The following is a 16,145-nucleotide window of genomic DNA, read 5'->3' as shown; positions in this document are numbered from 1 at the left end:
CACCGTAGAGACCGGTGTCCGAGGCAGCAAGCCTTTCTTAAAGTGCTTTGCTCAGTGCAGCCACCTTCAGTTTGGCCAGGGTGGGTGACACTGGGCCCTGTGCTCAGCTGAGGTGGGGGCCAGCTCCTCAGTTTCTGGTGCCTTGGAATGGAAGTAGAAGCCTGGGGGCAGTTGTTCCCAACTTGCATTCCTTGGGTTCACCCTACTCTAATCTTCCAGGTCAAGGGGGTAGAGGTCTAGGCAATTTTTTTTTTTTCCTGATGCTCTCAGGAGCCGATGTGAGAGGAGGCACTCAGATCTGGTACTCCCAGCCCTCCCCGTCTTCCAGAGCCTTGTTGACCACCCCCCTCAGAGTCTCCTGCCGAAGCCTCTCCCAGTTGGTGCTGCTGCGGGAGGTACTTCGAGACACTGAGGGGGTAGGAAGGGACAGGTGGGGGCCAAAGGGGTGGCCTAGCCACGTTTTTTCTGTCTTTTCCAAGTCTTTGTCCAAGTCATCCTCGGAGCCTGGGTTGTAGAAGGCATGCGCGTAGCGCTGGATGCGCTGCCGGTTGAACTCCTGTCTGTCCTCCACCCTGCGGGGACGGGGGACTCAATGGAAAGGCTGACCTTGGCCCAGCCCTTGGCTCCCAGCCCCTCCCCATCCCCACTGCTATCAGCCTTTTGCTTGTCTGCAGCCCCTGTGGACACAGGGGACGCCAGGCCTCAGGAAGCAGTACACTGGGGTCCAGCAGCTCTGTGGATGCTTTCAGGGCCTAGGAATCTAGCAGGTCCCTGCCCCCAGTGAGGCTTGAAGCTTAGGGAGCACAGGGATGCTGGCCTGTGCCGTCACTCACCGCAAGAACCAGCGATCTCCCAGCCCAAACTTGCACCCACAGATCCCAGAGCGAGGCCACAGGCAGCGAGGTAGCTTCCGTTCCAGCATCACTGTGGTGGCCACCACCTGCATGTGGGGACAGAAGGGGACCACATCAGAGGCAGGTGCAGACCGGGAGAGGAGAGGATGCTGGGCAGAGGGACAACAGTTTAGCAATGGCTGGGAGACTCATGGTTTCTTAGAGATGACAGGCACCACCCCTAAGCCGAGGATGGTGGTGTCAGCTTTGTCAACCCCCTTCTCCGGGAGAGAGTCAAGGAGCCTTGAGCCCACCGTGCTTCACCCAGCGACCTGACAGCCATGCCAAGCTGGTCCTGCAGAAGGTTGCGAGATCTTGCTCCCAGCACACAGGAAGGAGGGCAGAGCACAGAGAAAGGGTCCATGGGGCTACAGAATATTTTGACCCTTCAGGTATAAAGACTACTTAGAAATGCAACCATCCTCATGAGAAATCTCATATCAATACATTTGCATGGGAAAAATATTTTCATGAGCAAACCCTGTTTGGCCAGCTCAGGATTTTTTTTTAAACTCCATTTTCAATACAACACAGTTAAATACCATCCAATTTGAGGGATTTCCGTTTTTATTTTGCTGAAGTTTTGTTAAGATAAGTTATTTTCCAAGCCTATTTTTAAATGATGATTTGATGGCAATTAGTTCATTCTTTTGTCCCCATCATGATTATCTAGCTGGAAGATAGTTTCTGCTACTCTGGGGAGGTTTGGTGATATTATTTTTAACATGCCCAATTTTTCTGGGTCAAATTTTGAAGCCTTAACTCTTGCCCCCCCAAACGTTTGGTACTCTGGTTTTTATTCAGTAACAAAATTTACTGACTGCTGTTGTAGCCACTACCAAGCTTTACTTCTTGTTGATTATTCTAGAAATGACAGGTTTTAATTTTTGCAGAAACTGAGGAATTCTTTTCAGCTATTCCGGTATTGCTTGTGGTAATGCTAACCCAATTTTTCTGCACACTTTGCATTAGTTTTTCGTACCGTGCAATATCTGTTTAAACAGAGGGTAGGGTCAAAATATCCTGCTTCCAAGTTTGGCCCCATGACTTGCACTCACCCTCCCAGCCACCAGGGGGCTCACCTGGGCCCTCCAGAGCTCATCGCGTTCGTGGGCCACCCGCCAGTGGGTGTCGCCCATCATGGCAATAAGGAGGTTGAGCATGAGCAGAGCGGCAATGATGGCAAAGGCGGCGTAAGTGATGCCGTACATGAAGGGCAGGTCCACGTCATAGTTGGCAGGGCCATCGATGATGGTGAGGAACAGCTCAAAGGTGCTGAACAGCGCCATGGGGTAGTTGTAGAAATGGCCCAGGTCGTTGGGGTCCTCTGCCTGGAAGATGACGAAGAAGGCTGCTCCACACAAGGGGGTGAGAGTTACTATGGCAACCATATACGTGGCTAAACCACAGCCAGCTCTTTGCTGCCCATCTCAGTCCCGTCTCCTTCATCTCCAGGATCACCATCCCTGCACTGCATCACTCCATACTTCGGGTTCTTACAGACCCTCATTTTCCATATGGCTCACCCTCCTGATGCCAAGAGCCCCCTCTCACCTCCGCCTTCCTCCCCATCTTCCCCCCAAGTTTATCTAGAGGCATTCTGTGCTTTCTAATTTCCTCCAGCCTCTCCAGCCCACGGCCCCCATCTTAGATGATTTACCTGAGGCAAAGCCCAGGATGACCACAGCCATGAGCCAGCAGAATCGCATCAGATCACCAAAAATCATCTGGAGGGAAGAAGGGGAGGGAGGACATCTCCACACCGGTCCCTTGAGCAACTGTCCCTTACAGCCTCTAAGAGGGCTAACCCTGCGGCATCTAAGAGCACCACCCTCTAGGATAGAGTTGGCAAACTATGGCCTGCAGGCCAAAGCTACGTGGCCTGTTTTGGTATGGTCTCTAAACTAAAGGACCAAAAACTATCCTTTTTATAAAAAAGGATTGAGAAAATAATGAAGAGTTAAAAAAAAAAAAAAAAGAATATGCAACAGAGACCACATATGGCACACCAAGCCTGAGATGTCTGGATCAAGCCCTTTACAGAAATGTTTGCAGCTCTGCTCTGGGACATTTCTCTGGAAAGCTGAGGAGGAGGGACTGACCTTCTGGATCATGATGGTGAAGGGGCCCAGCATCTGGAATCCTCGGGCAAAGTACATGACGTTGCACCAGCCCAGCACCAGCGCAAAGGACATGGGCACCACCTCCCCGCTGGTGCTGGTGAGCCGCATCACCATGATCATCAGCACCGTGCAGGCGTAGGTGATGCTGGGGGGAGAGCGGGGAGTGAGAGGGAGACTGGGCTGATCTGGGGATCCAAGGGCAAGACAGTGGTGGAGACAGTTCCTCCAGACTCAGCCATCACAAGCTCGATACACAGGGTCACACACACATCGGAGAGGGAGGGGTCTCTGGAGTCAGGGTTGTCTGGGGGTCAGGAATCCAGGGAGTGAAACTAGAGCCTGAGGATGGGAGGAAGAAGACTCACAAGAGCACATGGAATGGCCCTCCGATGATGGTCTGTCCAAAGAAGCGGGTGACTCCTACCCGGAGGATGTCTGGAATCTGGAAAGAGGCCAGGAAGACCCAAAAGCACTTGTAGACTGAAGCTCAGGCTGGATCCCTGAGGCTGCCAGCCTCACACCTGGGTTCCCGACCACAGCGCACCTCTAAGAGCAGGATGATCACAGCTCCAAAGACAGACACCAGCTCCCCCACCAGTCGGAGGTGATCCTGGGGGGTCACGTAGGCCTCCTGAGGGGAGAAACACGGTCAGAGGACTCGGGGCTTCCCTGCATCGGCGCGGCCTGCCCCCTGGTGCAAGTCAGCGCCCCCTGATATACAAGGTCATCAGCCTGGTCAGATTCTTTTTAACCCATTTGGTTTGACCATCTGAAACTCTGCTCTGAGAGCATGTCTGTTTCTGTGTGCATGTCTTTTGAGTGTGCATGTCTTTGAGACCTGGGCAAGAGGAGAAAGGTGGGTTGGAAGACAGGAAAGCGATGACGTGTCTGAGAAAGGGCAGAGAACTGAATCCAGCCCAAAGCTCTGCTGCCCCTGAGGTCTCACCTCAAGCAGCTTCTGCTGGAGGAGGGTGTTGTCTCGGGGGCTGGTTTGGTTGCTGGTCCTGGGCTTGAGGGGGCGGTAGACACAGCACATGGTGAAGCAGACGATGTAGAGCAGGTAGATGGCGCCCAGCATACAGAAGTACGGCCGCCCGTGTCGCTTCCACTTGAGGCTCACCAGCTCCTTCACTGGCGTCTGGTCCAGGATCTGGCGAGCCTGCAGCAGCAGGAGGAAGCAGCTCAGAGACCCTGACCTCCCTCCCCAGCTGTGCCTGGCCCTGCAGACCACACCCCCATACCTCCCGCTTCTTGGAGGTGACGATCAGTTCCAGCAGGGATGGCTCCTCCCCCTGGGAGTCGATCTCCGTGAGGTCGTAGAGGGTGGAGGTCAGCGGCCCACACGTCCACTGGATGTGCTTCCACTTCTGCATCAGGTGCTGGAACATCTGAGGTGGAGGGTGGGGAGACGAGTGAGGAGGGGCAAGCAAAGGGGACTCTCATGTGTGGCTGGGAGGCTTGTCCAGAAGGACAGTGGTGCTCAAAGGGTGCCTGCTCTTCACCTAGAAACCACAGCCTCCTGGGCAGAAGAACCTGTCTTCACGCCAACCTCCTAAGCTCGTCCTCTTCCCTCGCCACTCCCTCCAGAGCTTGGAAAGAGGGGGTGAAAGGATTCAGGGCTGCTGCCCCGGGCGTGAAAGGGCAGGTGGACGGAGGCATTACACACCACTCCAGGGTGGACTCTAGGCTCTAGAAGCCTCCAATAACTCAGGGGAGAGAAAGTGGCCGAGAAAGGGGACAAGGAAGACAGGGGCCGAGAAAGAAATTTCAATCAAAGCTGAAAACAGGATCTCAGCATTTTAGGGAGGCCCACTCACATCTATTTCCTTTAAGGGCCAGACAGTGTAAGATGAAGGTCAGAGAGGGACATGGTGGCGCTGGGGGAGTGCCCCTCACCACAGTGTTGCCCTCCACTCCGGCCAGCTTGAAGGGGGTGAGGCCCTGGTGATTGGGCACGAGCTCCAGGGACTGCAGGCGGTCCCCACGCCTGTCGTAGGACAGCAGCAGGTTGTACATCTGGCAGGCAAAGGTTTTGTTGGGCTGGAGGACAAGGATGTGCAGCACTGTGTTTCCTAGGGGAGGACACGGGTGTCACATGGCCCCTGGGACCAAAGTCCCCGATGCTCCCCGTGACCCACTGGGTGGGCCTGGGGGCGGCCCGAGCCCCTCCCCTCACACCCCCAGCGTCCCCGCCCTCCTCAGCCCGGCTCTTACCCAGGGAGTCCTGGGCCCGGATGTCAGCTCCGTGCTCGATGAGCAGCCTCACGATCTCCTCGCTGCCCATGCAGGCAGCAAAGGACAAAGGGTGCTCCCCTGGGGGTGCAGAGGGCCCCACACCATGAGCATGCAGGCTGGGATGGGCAGTCTCTCCAAGTGACTGCCCCCTCCCCCATCTCAGCTCTGGGCCTGGGGACACTTGTCAGCAGAACCAGAGACAGGGGTGGTGCAGGGGCTGTGGGGTGGGGGGTTGGCTCTGGCCTTCAGCCCTGTGAGGGCTGACCCCTCCCAGCTTCACCAGGCGTGGAGCCTCCCCTGCCCTCCCTCCCTCTGCTCCTGCCCGCCTCCCCGCCCCCCGGCCCTGGCCCTGGCTCTCACCAAAGTAGATGAGGTTGCGGGGACTGAGGCGGAAAGCTGAGCCTAGAGCTCTTGCAGACACGCTGGCCCCATGGGCAAGCAGGGCTCTCACCAAGTTCATGTTCTGGTTCATGATGGCTATGTGCAGTGCCGTCTGACCTGGATCAGAGAGCCCTCAGTCATGGGGTCTGTCCCTAGGACCCTGCAGGTGGTCCCTCCCATATCTCCACCTGGTCCTCTTCACCAGGGCAGTGGGGGGAGGATGGTGGCAGTGGGGCATCCTGGATCTGGCAGGGTTCCCAGGGGATCCAGCTACTGCCCGCCTCTCCCCACTCTAGGCCTCTCCATTTCAGCGGGTGGTGCTCTAAGGAGGTGCACTGAGGATGCCAAGGAAGAAGGGAGGTGAAGAGGGGAGGAAAGAGTAGGGGGCTCAGATGCCCTCTTGGTTTCCCCAAATTATCCACCGCAAAGCTGACTTGAAAATTCTGCTGGACACCCCTCCCTCCGTCCCGGGCCCTTGTCCCTCACCTTCATACAGCTCAGATGTCATGGGCTCCTTGACCAGCTCCGGCGCGGCCTCCATCAGCACCATGGCGGCCTCCAGGTTGTCATAAAGAGCGGCTATGTGCAGGGCTGTGTCCCCCAGGGCTCCTGGCATTGACAAAGAGTCACACAGCTTCTCAGGAGCAGGGAATGGGGACCTTGGAGATTTCAGGGCCCACAGCAGAAGGTCCTGGGCTATCCTGGGGGAACTGACCCAGGAGGAGAGGTGTCCTGAGGGCTCTGCCCCTTACCTTTCTGGTGCACATCACAGGCCTCACTCTTGAGCAGCTTGTTGAGAGTCTGGACGTCATTCTCTCTGGCAGCTCGGAGGAGTGGGAACTCCCAGATCCTGCAAGAGAGTGGGCGTATGCCCAGTTGTGGATCAGGGGGTGATGGCTTTGCTCCATCATATACATCAGCGGCAATGATTGCCGAGTTCCCTCAGCCAGAGAAGGGGTGCCTCTGGGGCCCCCAGGGACAGAAAGGGCTGCCTGAGCTCTTTTTCTGACCAGTTTAGTCAGCCCAGCCAAACCAACTTTTCCCCTTTAAGCTTATGTGGAACACCAGAGACTGCTTCCCCTTCCCCTGGGTGCTGGGACCAGAGTGTGTGTGTGTGTGTGTGTGAGAGAGAGAGAGAGAGAGAGAGAAAGAGAGAGAGAGAGAGAGAGAAAGAGAGAGAGAGAGAGAGAGAGAGTCCTGTGTGTACTGGGTAGGGAAGGCGAAGTTTTAGTTAAATACTCATTCACCTCCTGACCTGTTGACTTCAAGAGCAACCCTGGTTTAGCTTCACTTAAAGTCCTGAGATTACCTTCTGAGATAAGCCTTGTTTTCATGGACTAAGGGTACAAGGCATTCCTCCCTCATATCTGTGGGGGAGGCCAACATGTAGAGGCTGGCAGGTTTTCTGTCGCGTGACGCTCCCCTTCCGAGCCCTACCTCAGCACAGCCCTCTGACCCTGGCGCTTTCCTCCATCAAACAGCATCTCTGGGGCTCAATCAAAAATCACCCATGGACCTTTTTTTTCCCCCTAGCTCCTAAATCAGTTTATGGTCTCTTCCATCTTCCTATCTGCTTCTCTCTTGTTTTAGGCAAAGAATCATCTTCTCTGACTTCCGAGTTTAAACCTATAACAAACTAAAAACCTTTTAAAATATCAAAAGTTACCCCCAACTAAGAGCCATGGGGTCCCTTTTATTTACTTTTCTTTCTTGGCCCAGAGCCACTGGGTCTTTCTACGGGAGTGAATGAAATAACACGGTTTATCAGAGATGGCCAGTTGTGGGCATAGGAGCTCATACACGGAAGGACTGGCAGCAGCAGGAATTCCGCCCCAAGAGCAGGGGGCGGGAGGGGGACCAGGAGAGCAAGGATGGCGCCCGCTCCTGCGTCATGCCACACAGGCGGCCACCAGCCCTGTCATTTCAGCATCTCTCTCCCTTCAGTCCCTACCTCCTCGTTCCTACCGACCCTCCTTAATCCACGTCCTCATTCTCTAGGCCAGAATTAGCAAAATGTTCTCCTAACTAGCTTCCTTCCAGCCGATTTACCCCCAATCCATTCTTCTTGACGCTGCCAAGATACTCTCTCTAAAGGGCAGAAGCAACCACAGTTTATAAAAATCCAATGGGCTCTTAAATGCCCAAGGAAAAGAAACTCAGAAGCCCTCTTCAGCCTTTGTGCAACGACTTTTCCATGCTCTCTTCCTCCCACTCACTCCTCCCACTCAGCACTTGGGCCTCACCGCCCCAGGGTTTACCATTCTTCCCATACCTGTGCTAAAACTCTCCCTCCACCTGGAATCCAGCCCCCCCACCCCGCCCGATTCCCGCTCTGTTCTGCGCTGCCCATGCCTGGGAATATGCCCCACGTGTGGCAGACGCTCACTACCACCACCTGTAGAATCAATGAATTGTAGCAATGCCAGAAGGCGGTTTGGCTTTCCTGTCCCTCCTCATTCTCTCCATCAGCCATCCCCCTGAGCCAACCCTAGGCAAACATATAATCTAAGTAAAAAATAGTATGCTTGGTATGCACACACAGCTGCAAAACAAGTTTGCTATGCTCCCCGCGCCCCCTACCCCCACCATTACCCCTAGTCGCTACCCCCACCCCCACCACCCCGACCATCACCATCATCACCCGCACCATCTCCACTACCTTTTCCAACAATTTGTCCAAACCCTTCCTTTATAGATATTCTAGAGCAAGCACTATTCCCCATCACACGCGCGTGCACACGCGCGCACACACACACACACACACCCGGGATGTTTTCCACCCTCTCCTCTGGCCTTACTATCACTTCAGCATTTTCCCTGTGTGCTGTGGTTAGTATCTGTCTCTTCCTCTACACTAGGGGTCCTTACACTTGGGGTCCCTGAAGGCAGATAGCTGCCACTTTCTCTCCTTTGTATCCTTTCTCAGCCCTCCTCCAACTAGCTTCTAGTTTTGTGCCTCATTTTGACTAAAAGCTAACAGTAAAGCTGGAAATGAGTCCCAGGGGGCTTCTGACCCAAGTGCAGAGTTCTGCTCCCTGCTTCCTAAGACATGAGTGGGGAGGCGAGTCAGTGGCAGACCCAGAGCTATCCCTCCTGGTCCCCACACATCTGTGACGCCCGTAAGTGTCCCTCACAAACCTCCATTCACCACGTATTCTGTTTCTTGTCTCTCCTGACTGCCCTGGTGGTCTGGGAAGGACAGGGAGCTACTCTTTGAACGGGGCTTACCAGATTTACCAACTACAAACATGAGGATGTTCAGTTAGAGGTTAATTTTAGATAAACAACAAATCATTTTTTAATACAAGTATGTCCCTTGCAATACTTGGAACATACTTATACTATAACAACGGATTTGTTGTTTATCTGAAATTCAGATTTAACCCAATGTCTTATACTTTATCTGGACACCCCAATCAGATCACACTCTGAGTGAAGAACCAGCTTATGACACAAATCAGTGAGGTTTACAGAGACATGGCCTCTTCTGGGTGGCCAACTCCAGAATCCAACAAAGAGGGAGGACAATGTGTGAACGAGTGGGTCCAGGGAAGCAAGCAAAGCCATCACTTGCAATAGCATCACAGGGCCACAAGGGGGCAGACGAGAAAGCCCTTGAGGGCATTCTTGGCAGTAAGGCAGATCCTCAGAACACCTATCTTTGGTCCCCCTAAAAAAAGGCACAAGAGCAGACCCCTCCAAAGATTCTTGTGTCTGGGGAATAAGTAGTTTCTTCCAAAGCAACCCAGCACAGAGGTTGAAATCTGGAGCGAAATCTAGACATCTTCACCAGACACCTCCCTGGCCAGGAAGACCATTGACAAAGGTCTTCCGATTTTAATGGTTAAATTACATGCACTCCCTTCCAGGGGAGAGTTTCACTTTGCTTAGTAGAATACACAACGTTACTACCAGAATCTCTTATTCACAAACGGTGGGTTAGAGCAGAGATGCTGCACCGGGGGGATTCCTGCCGCCTCCCAGGGAGTTGGCAATGTCTGCAGACGGTCTGGGTTGTCATGGTTGTTGGAGAGTGGGTGCTACTGGCATCGATTGGTTAGAGAGTAGGGATACTGCTCAGCTTCTGACAAAGGGCAGCCTCCCCGTCACAGAGAACTCTCTGCCCAACGTGCCGAAAGTGCCAAGGCAGAGAAACCCTGACCTCGAGGTATCATCATTCATAATCAATTTTTAAAGAAAGGATTTTTCACGTGAAAAAGAATGAGCAACTCCCTCTGCATGTTTTCTTACAAATCATTAAATACTCAACTAGAAGGGAACCAAAAAGGTGAAGCCTTTGAAGCAACCGCTGATTAAGTATTTAATAAAAGAATGTAATAGATTATAGAGCAGATAACAACATGAAAGGTGATTTCAGGATTTAGAATGTCTTGTTTTGCTGGACAACTACAAAACTGAACCATCTGTTCAATGCTGGACTGGTGGAAACCCTGCTATAACAGTTCCTGGCATAACCTAGCACACTTTGTATAGCATGAACAAAGCACTGATCTTCCCTGGGGGACACTCTGGGCCCTGGTGCAGGATCTGTCGTTTTCCCTCTGTCCCCGTTCCCTCCACCTCGTCCTCTCCGCCTCCATTCTTGTGGATGTGTACGCGTCTGTGTGTGCACTCATGTGTGTGGACGTGCACCTGTGTGTGCAGCGTGCACAGGCAAAGTTTCATGTTTCGTTGCTGGGAAACAAGGCAGGATCAAGAGTGTCTAGAGGAGAATTCCAGTCAGCCTTTAGAGCTTGAAAGCCCGTAGGAACCTCGTCTAATCCGTTCACGTAACAGATGGAGAAAGAGACCTGCGGTCCCAAGGAGATTTGTCCAGACATGTTGGAGGAAGCGCGGGGCGCTCATTGGCCATTTCTCTGTCCCTATTCTCTGTGTGAATCACGGGGGGCTGTATCCACACGCGTGGATCCCACTGGTGTCTCCACACTCTCCTCTCAGAGGAGCGTGCTCGCTGGGCAGGGGAGGGCACACACCATCTGGAAGCTCAGAGCCTGGTTCCCAGGTGGATACAGTTCTAACAGGAGAAAGTTCACAGCCCCTCCAACTCACTGGAGTTGCCTTTTGACTGTGGTGTTTTTCTAAATCACAGCGGTCCCGTGTTTTAAGTGTGCTTTTCAGCTTCCAAAGCAGCATCTCACTAGCACGTTTGTGCTTTACAACCCCATGACACAGGCTGAAAATTCTCTCATTTTTCTACAAAGGAAACTGAGGCAGCCTAGTTAGTTCATTGCCAGAAGATCAGAGTTAAAGGCAGAATGCTTGGCCAGGAACCTAGCCTCAGGCTCTCACCACTAAATTATGTGGTTCTTCTAGTTGTGTGGCTCTTCCCAATTTTTCTGGGGTTGGGGTTGCTGGCGAGGGTGGGGAGGGGGTGCAGCTGGAGCAGTGACCACAGATGAAGGATAGAGCAGCCATGAGTGGAGGAGGCACTGGCCACTCGGGGTGACCTCCCTCCAGCTCAAGTTCTTGGCTATGGGATGAGGAAGCCAAAGGTTGGGGAAGTGGCTAAGTCCAGACTTGGAGCTGGTCACCTTTCCAAGTGCCGGAGGTGTATCCTGCACATAGGAGACATAAGCGCCTGCAAGTTGCACACGTGTGCATGTAATTTACTGAAGCCTGGAGTCGCCACATGCTGCAGAGTCCCAGCACTTACCTTCAACAGACACAGCGGTTCACACATGTCATGACACAGGGATCTATCTAAACAGAAGAGATACGCTAGTGTTCCCTGCCTTCCGCCAGCTAGAGGGAGGGTGACCGTTCACACATGTCATGACACAGGGATCTATCTAAACAGAAGAGATACGCTAGTGTTCCCTGCCTTCCGCCAGCTAGAGGGAGGGTGACCGGGGGAGGGTCAGATGAGGCAGCCTCTGGAAGCCGCCCTGCGTGTCCCACACCAGCCACAATCAGAGCCCGCAGTGTCCTCCTCTAGGCTCCCATGATGCTTGTTCACAGCCTTCTTAGAACACTCGCCAGGCTCACTCTCAACCCAAGCTGACACCCATTGGTGCGTTTTGCCCATGAGAATGTATGTGTCTTGAAAGCAGAGGATGTGCTATGTTTGTTTCTGCAAACACAGCGGAGTGTTTTATGCTCAATGGTTAGTACATTGCATCTCAGTAAATAAGACAATTCAAGGCCAAGAGAGAGACGGTGCAGAAGACTGGAGAGCAAGGTGAGAGTTCAACTCAGATCCCAATGGTGTCAATTTAAGCAGAGGGGGTGGCAACTAAGACCCAAAGAAGTCTACCCGAGAGGGAAATGCTGGGTTCCCCGTATTCCTGGAGAGACCTGAACGCCTTCCCTTCTCATTGGACCATGCTCCACCCACTGGAATGCCCCCAACCCCACCCAGAGTCCCCCTCCTGGCCCAGATCCTGACTTCATCAGGCTCACTCTGGGTCTGCCCCAGTCATGGGGGTAACAGGCCCACAGCTGGTCTGGGGATGATAGGAGATAAGAAGGTGCTGGGCACATTGGTTGCTTCCTTCCGTCACTCCCTCCTCCCCTGGCCACACTGTCCTTATGTACATGGTCAGCTCATGTGGTCTAGTCACCCACAAATCTTCCCTGAGGCTGGTGGATGGCACAGCCTTGGACACTCTCCTTCCTGGCCCTTCCAGGTCCTTCTGGGGAGTACCCACCCAGAGGAGATTCAATAGTCCAGGCTCCTGGTATCTGGGAAGAAGGGGACCAAGAAAATTGTGCAGTCAGACAGGGGAGATCTGAGAGTGGTGGCGGTGGGGGGGAGTCCTTCAGAGCAGTGACAGAGGGACTTCCTAGCCCAAGCCCGCAAGAGGACATCCTGCCAGATGTTCTTAAGAAGAAACGGGGGCAGACAAGACAAAGAGAAGCCGCCCAGGGCCCCAACCCGGGTCCTTGGCTCTGTCTTTGTCACACACAGGCACCCAGGGAGCCTCTGCTGCCGCTGCCAAGCCCCCAGGCCTTTCTGTGCTCCTGCCTGGCTCCCCCCGCCCTGGGGTCCCGAGAGTGGGATGGGGATGAGTGGAACCAGTGATGGCCCAGTCACCAACAACAGTACCATTCTGTTGCCTCAAGATGTCATCAGCCAAACATGTGCTCGGCCCCCACTCTCCCAGGCCTGGCGGGGAGAGAGGTGGGTGGCTGGTGTGAGAGACCAGGGAAGCCAACACTCAAAAAAAGGCAGCACGTCCTCAGCCCTGAATCCTTGAGCAAAAGGAGGAAAAAACCACAGGGGCTCCAGGAAGCCCCCAGCCTCCCAGTCAGGCTCAGGGAGGCCCCTGCATTTGGAGATGGAGAAGGACCCTCAGATACAAAAACTTTGAACTTTCCCCTATGAATAGACATTGTCCCTGCTTTCTGATGGGCCCAGGAAAACCCCAAGAGGACTTCCTTCTAGCCTGCTGGTCCTTGGTGAGGAGATCCACGGGGACTGGAGACGAAACCGCCCATGGGGATGGCCTCAAGCTTCCTCGCCACCTCCGAACTCTAAGCCACCATGGAGGCGGGGGGAGCGGCACGTGAGCTGAGGGACGTTCCCAGAGGCTGGGAGCAGCCAGTGAGGTTTACTTCGGGCTCAACCTTTAGAGCTTCTCAAATTCTTCCAGCTGCATTCGATGGATTCTAAGCTCATCTGGTATTTTGGCTCCTTGCCCGTGCCCCTCTCTCCTAATAGAGGGTAATAAATTCCAGGGCTGGATCCCAGCTTCCTTTTCTCCAAAACATCCCCCCCATCCCACCGCAAGAGTCTGCCACAGAGAAGGGCCTTGGTCAAAGGCTGATGAGATAAGTGCGCAGGACTGATGATCACATTTTGTCTTCTTTTGTGGTTACTGGGGTCTGCGGTTCCCTGTTCCCTCTCTGCCTCGTTCATCCATTCATTCATTCCCACACGTGTCTCTATGTGTGCTGTGTGTTTCTGCCGAGACTGTTCTAGGGGCAGGGTGTGGAGATATAAGGCATTGTCCTGCCCCACCAGCACCTCTGGGGTCCAGGTATATGATGCCACCATCCTTCCAAGGCCCAGCAAGGTACCTGGCCTTCAGAGATGTACTCCCAAGAGGTTTGCATACTTGCTTGCATCTTAAAAATAGTGAACACCTGTGCTCATACTGGTCCCCTCCGCTTCCACCTGGGGCCCTGTGGAACTAGCCTTACAGGCCAAGACCCGAGGAGCCAGGCCTGGGAGAACAGTCTTCCCAGACGGAGGTGCCCAACAAGCTTGAGACGGGGCAGGGGGCACGAAAGGAAATAGTGGGGAGAGGCACAGGCCGGCCGGGGGTGCGGGGGGAGCAGGTTGAGGCTTACCTCTTCTGCTGCAGCAGATTCTGCTCATCTCGGCTCTGAGTGCATGACTCTCGTCGCTGCATCCACTTACAGAGCCTTCTCCATGGGCAGAGAGCGAGCCCCTTCTTCTTGGGCAACGACAACCCCATGGAGTGTAGGACCGGCTCCTTGGGGGGCTGGGGCCAAGGCCAGACCCCGGCTGGACTCAGCCCTGGGGCCACATCAGCAGCCCCTGGGGCCGGCCAGCCCTCTGCCCGTAGAGGTCCCGTCTCTGGCCTTCTTGACTCTGGAGGAGTCTCCCTGAGGTGCACCCTCCAGACTGAGAGGCCTCCGAGTTTGTTCCACTTGGCAGAGCTGGGACTCCCGCCACTGGGCTCCTCCGTCAGGAGCTCCTCCTGGGAGTGAGCAGACACTCCCTTCCTCCTCCCAAATTACCTGAGATTTAAAGAGACAGGCCAGCAGGTCTGCCTGCTGGCTGGGGCCTGGCTTAAGCTCCCTGTCTACCCAAGGTCTCCTGTCTCCAGCCAGGCCAGAGAAACTGGAGAGGCCTCCTTGGACTTTGGGACACTCGGTGACCTTTTATAGAAGGACCTGGAAAGGTCTAGCCTGAGATACTCAAGTCAGTGAGGGAGGATGGGGAGGAGTCAGGAAGCTCACCAAGTCTGAGAGGCCCCAGGGGTGCCCCGGGAGCCCGCTTTTCCCACAGAGCCTGTCTGGGCCTCCTTGTCCTGGAGACAGCTCTCCTGGACGCTCCCATTTAATTTCTTGCCCGGCCAAGAGAAGGTACATAAATATGGAAAACACTTAGTCCCCTCGCCAACTGCGGGTCAGTGGCTTTCTGTAAAGGGCCAGAGAGTAAATGTAAATATTTTATGCTTTGCAAGCTGCGCACAGGTCTGCAGAACCTGACACACCTACTTCTTGGTTTGTCTTTTGTAGCCCCTAAAAGATGTAACATCCATTCTGAGCTCACGGGCGAGGGCACAAAATGGCGCTGTGGGCAAGATCTGGCCCCCTGGGCAGAGTTTGCAGACCCCGACTCCAGAGCTCTCGAGGCTTGTTTCCAGCACGACAGAGAAGGATTGGGTTGCCAAATAAAATACAGAATGCTCAATGCAATCTGAATGTCAGGTAAACAACGAAGAAGTTTTTTTTATATAAATATGCCCCCAAATAATTGCAAATATTTTCTCTGGCAGCTTCTAGTGGACACAGCATTTATTTACCACTACTGCCTTCCGGGCCCTTAACGAAGTCTTCCCACGGCAACTCACATCAAACCTGCGAGGCAGGTATTATTATCTGCATCCTATCCATGGGGGGAAAAAACCCTCAAAGCTCAAAGTGGTCAGGAAAATCACCCAAGGTCTTCTAGATGATTAGGAGCGAAGGCCAGATTCAGGCCCACTTCCCTGAGGCCAAGTCAGCCTGTCTTTCTGTCCTGCCACACTCCCTCCATCCAATTGGCAAAGAGTGTCCCTGAGAGGTGACCGAAAGGACTTGCGTGGTGAGGACCTTTGGGAGCACAGCCCACCCTGGTCCCACGGTCCCACAGCACAGCACTCCGCCCAGAGGGAGCTGGGAGCCCCGTGAAGATCACTGTCCCGTCCAGGAGGAGCGGTGGGGGCCCTGGCTTCTGCCCTGCCCACTGCAAGCCGGGGACCAGCTGGCCTGGGGTGTGGGTGGCTGGGGTGTAGAGTCACAGGTATGTATGTGTCCCTCCCAAGCCTCAGAGTCTTTTTTCTCCACCTGTCTCTGCTTCAGAGGCCTGGAGGACACAGCCGGGAGTGAGTATGTGCGCACACCTGTGCGATCGCTGTGTGCAGGTGTGCAGGGGAGAAGGGAAGTTCCGTGCAGGGGTGGGGTTTCTCTGGGGGCGGGGTGGAGGAGGGTCACCCTCGAATCAAAAGAGAAAGCAGTGCTTCTGTTCCTGCTGTTGGGGCTGAGGCCAGGCCTTAGATCCTGAACAAACAGCGAGCTTCGATTAGCTGCTTTCCCCACCCACCCAGGGTCAGCAGGTTCGTGCTGGGTGGGGGGAAGGCGCCGGACCCAAACCTTGAACCCAGGACCTTTGTGCCCATTAAGCCTGTTTGTCTGCCTGCTGACCCACTCACCTCTCTGTCCTGCTGGGCTCCAGGCAGAGACCCCAGCTCAGGCCCTGGGGGGTGGGGGGAGGGGAGGATGAGGCACAGAGGTGTTTGTCCCGTGGGGGAGGAAAGCT

The 16,145-nt window shown here is 54.4% G+C and overlaps 1 protein-coding gene across 1 annotated transcript; it reads right to left on the bottom strand.

The window, feature by feature from the left end:
- Nucleotides 1-208: 208 nt before the first annotated feature.
- Nucleotides 209-14,427, bottom strand: TRPV6 (transient receptor potential cation channel subfamily V member 6). Its single transcript, XM_064487283.1, has 15 exons — nucleotides 13,946-14,427; nucleotides 6,385-6,482; nucleotides 6,119-6,241; nucleotides 5,612-5,749; nucleotides 5,231-5,329; nucleotides 4,913-5,088; nucleotides 4,258-4,404; nucleotides 3,963-4,175; nucleotides 3,561-3,647; nucleotides 3,382-3,458; nucleotides 2,996-3,161; nucleotides 2,554-2,620; nucleotides 1,976-2,244; nucleotides 834-940; nucleotides 209-572 (listed from the first exon to the last, which is right to left on the bottom strand). The coding sequence occupies exons 1-15, from the start codon at nucleotides 14,071-14,073 to the stop codon at nucleotides 293-295; spliced, it is 2,175 nt and encodes a 724-aa protein (XP_064343353.1). The 5' UTR covers nucleotides 14,074-14,427; the 3' UTR covers nucleotides 209-292.
- Between the last annotated feature and the right edge of the window lie 1,718 nt (nucleotides 14,428-16,145).

This window comes from Camelus dromedarius, chromosome 7 (assembly GCF_036321535.1).
Source record: "Camelus dromedarius isolate mCamDro1 chromosome 7, mCamDro1.pat, whole genome shotgun sequence".
In the NCBI taxonomy this organism is placed as follows: Eukaryota; Metazoa; Chordata; class Mammalia; order Artiodactyla; family Camelidae; genus Camelus; species Camelus dromedarius.
Note: the sequence above shows the minus strand (reverse complement) of the source record. Positions and strands in the feature narration are given on the sequence as shown.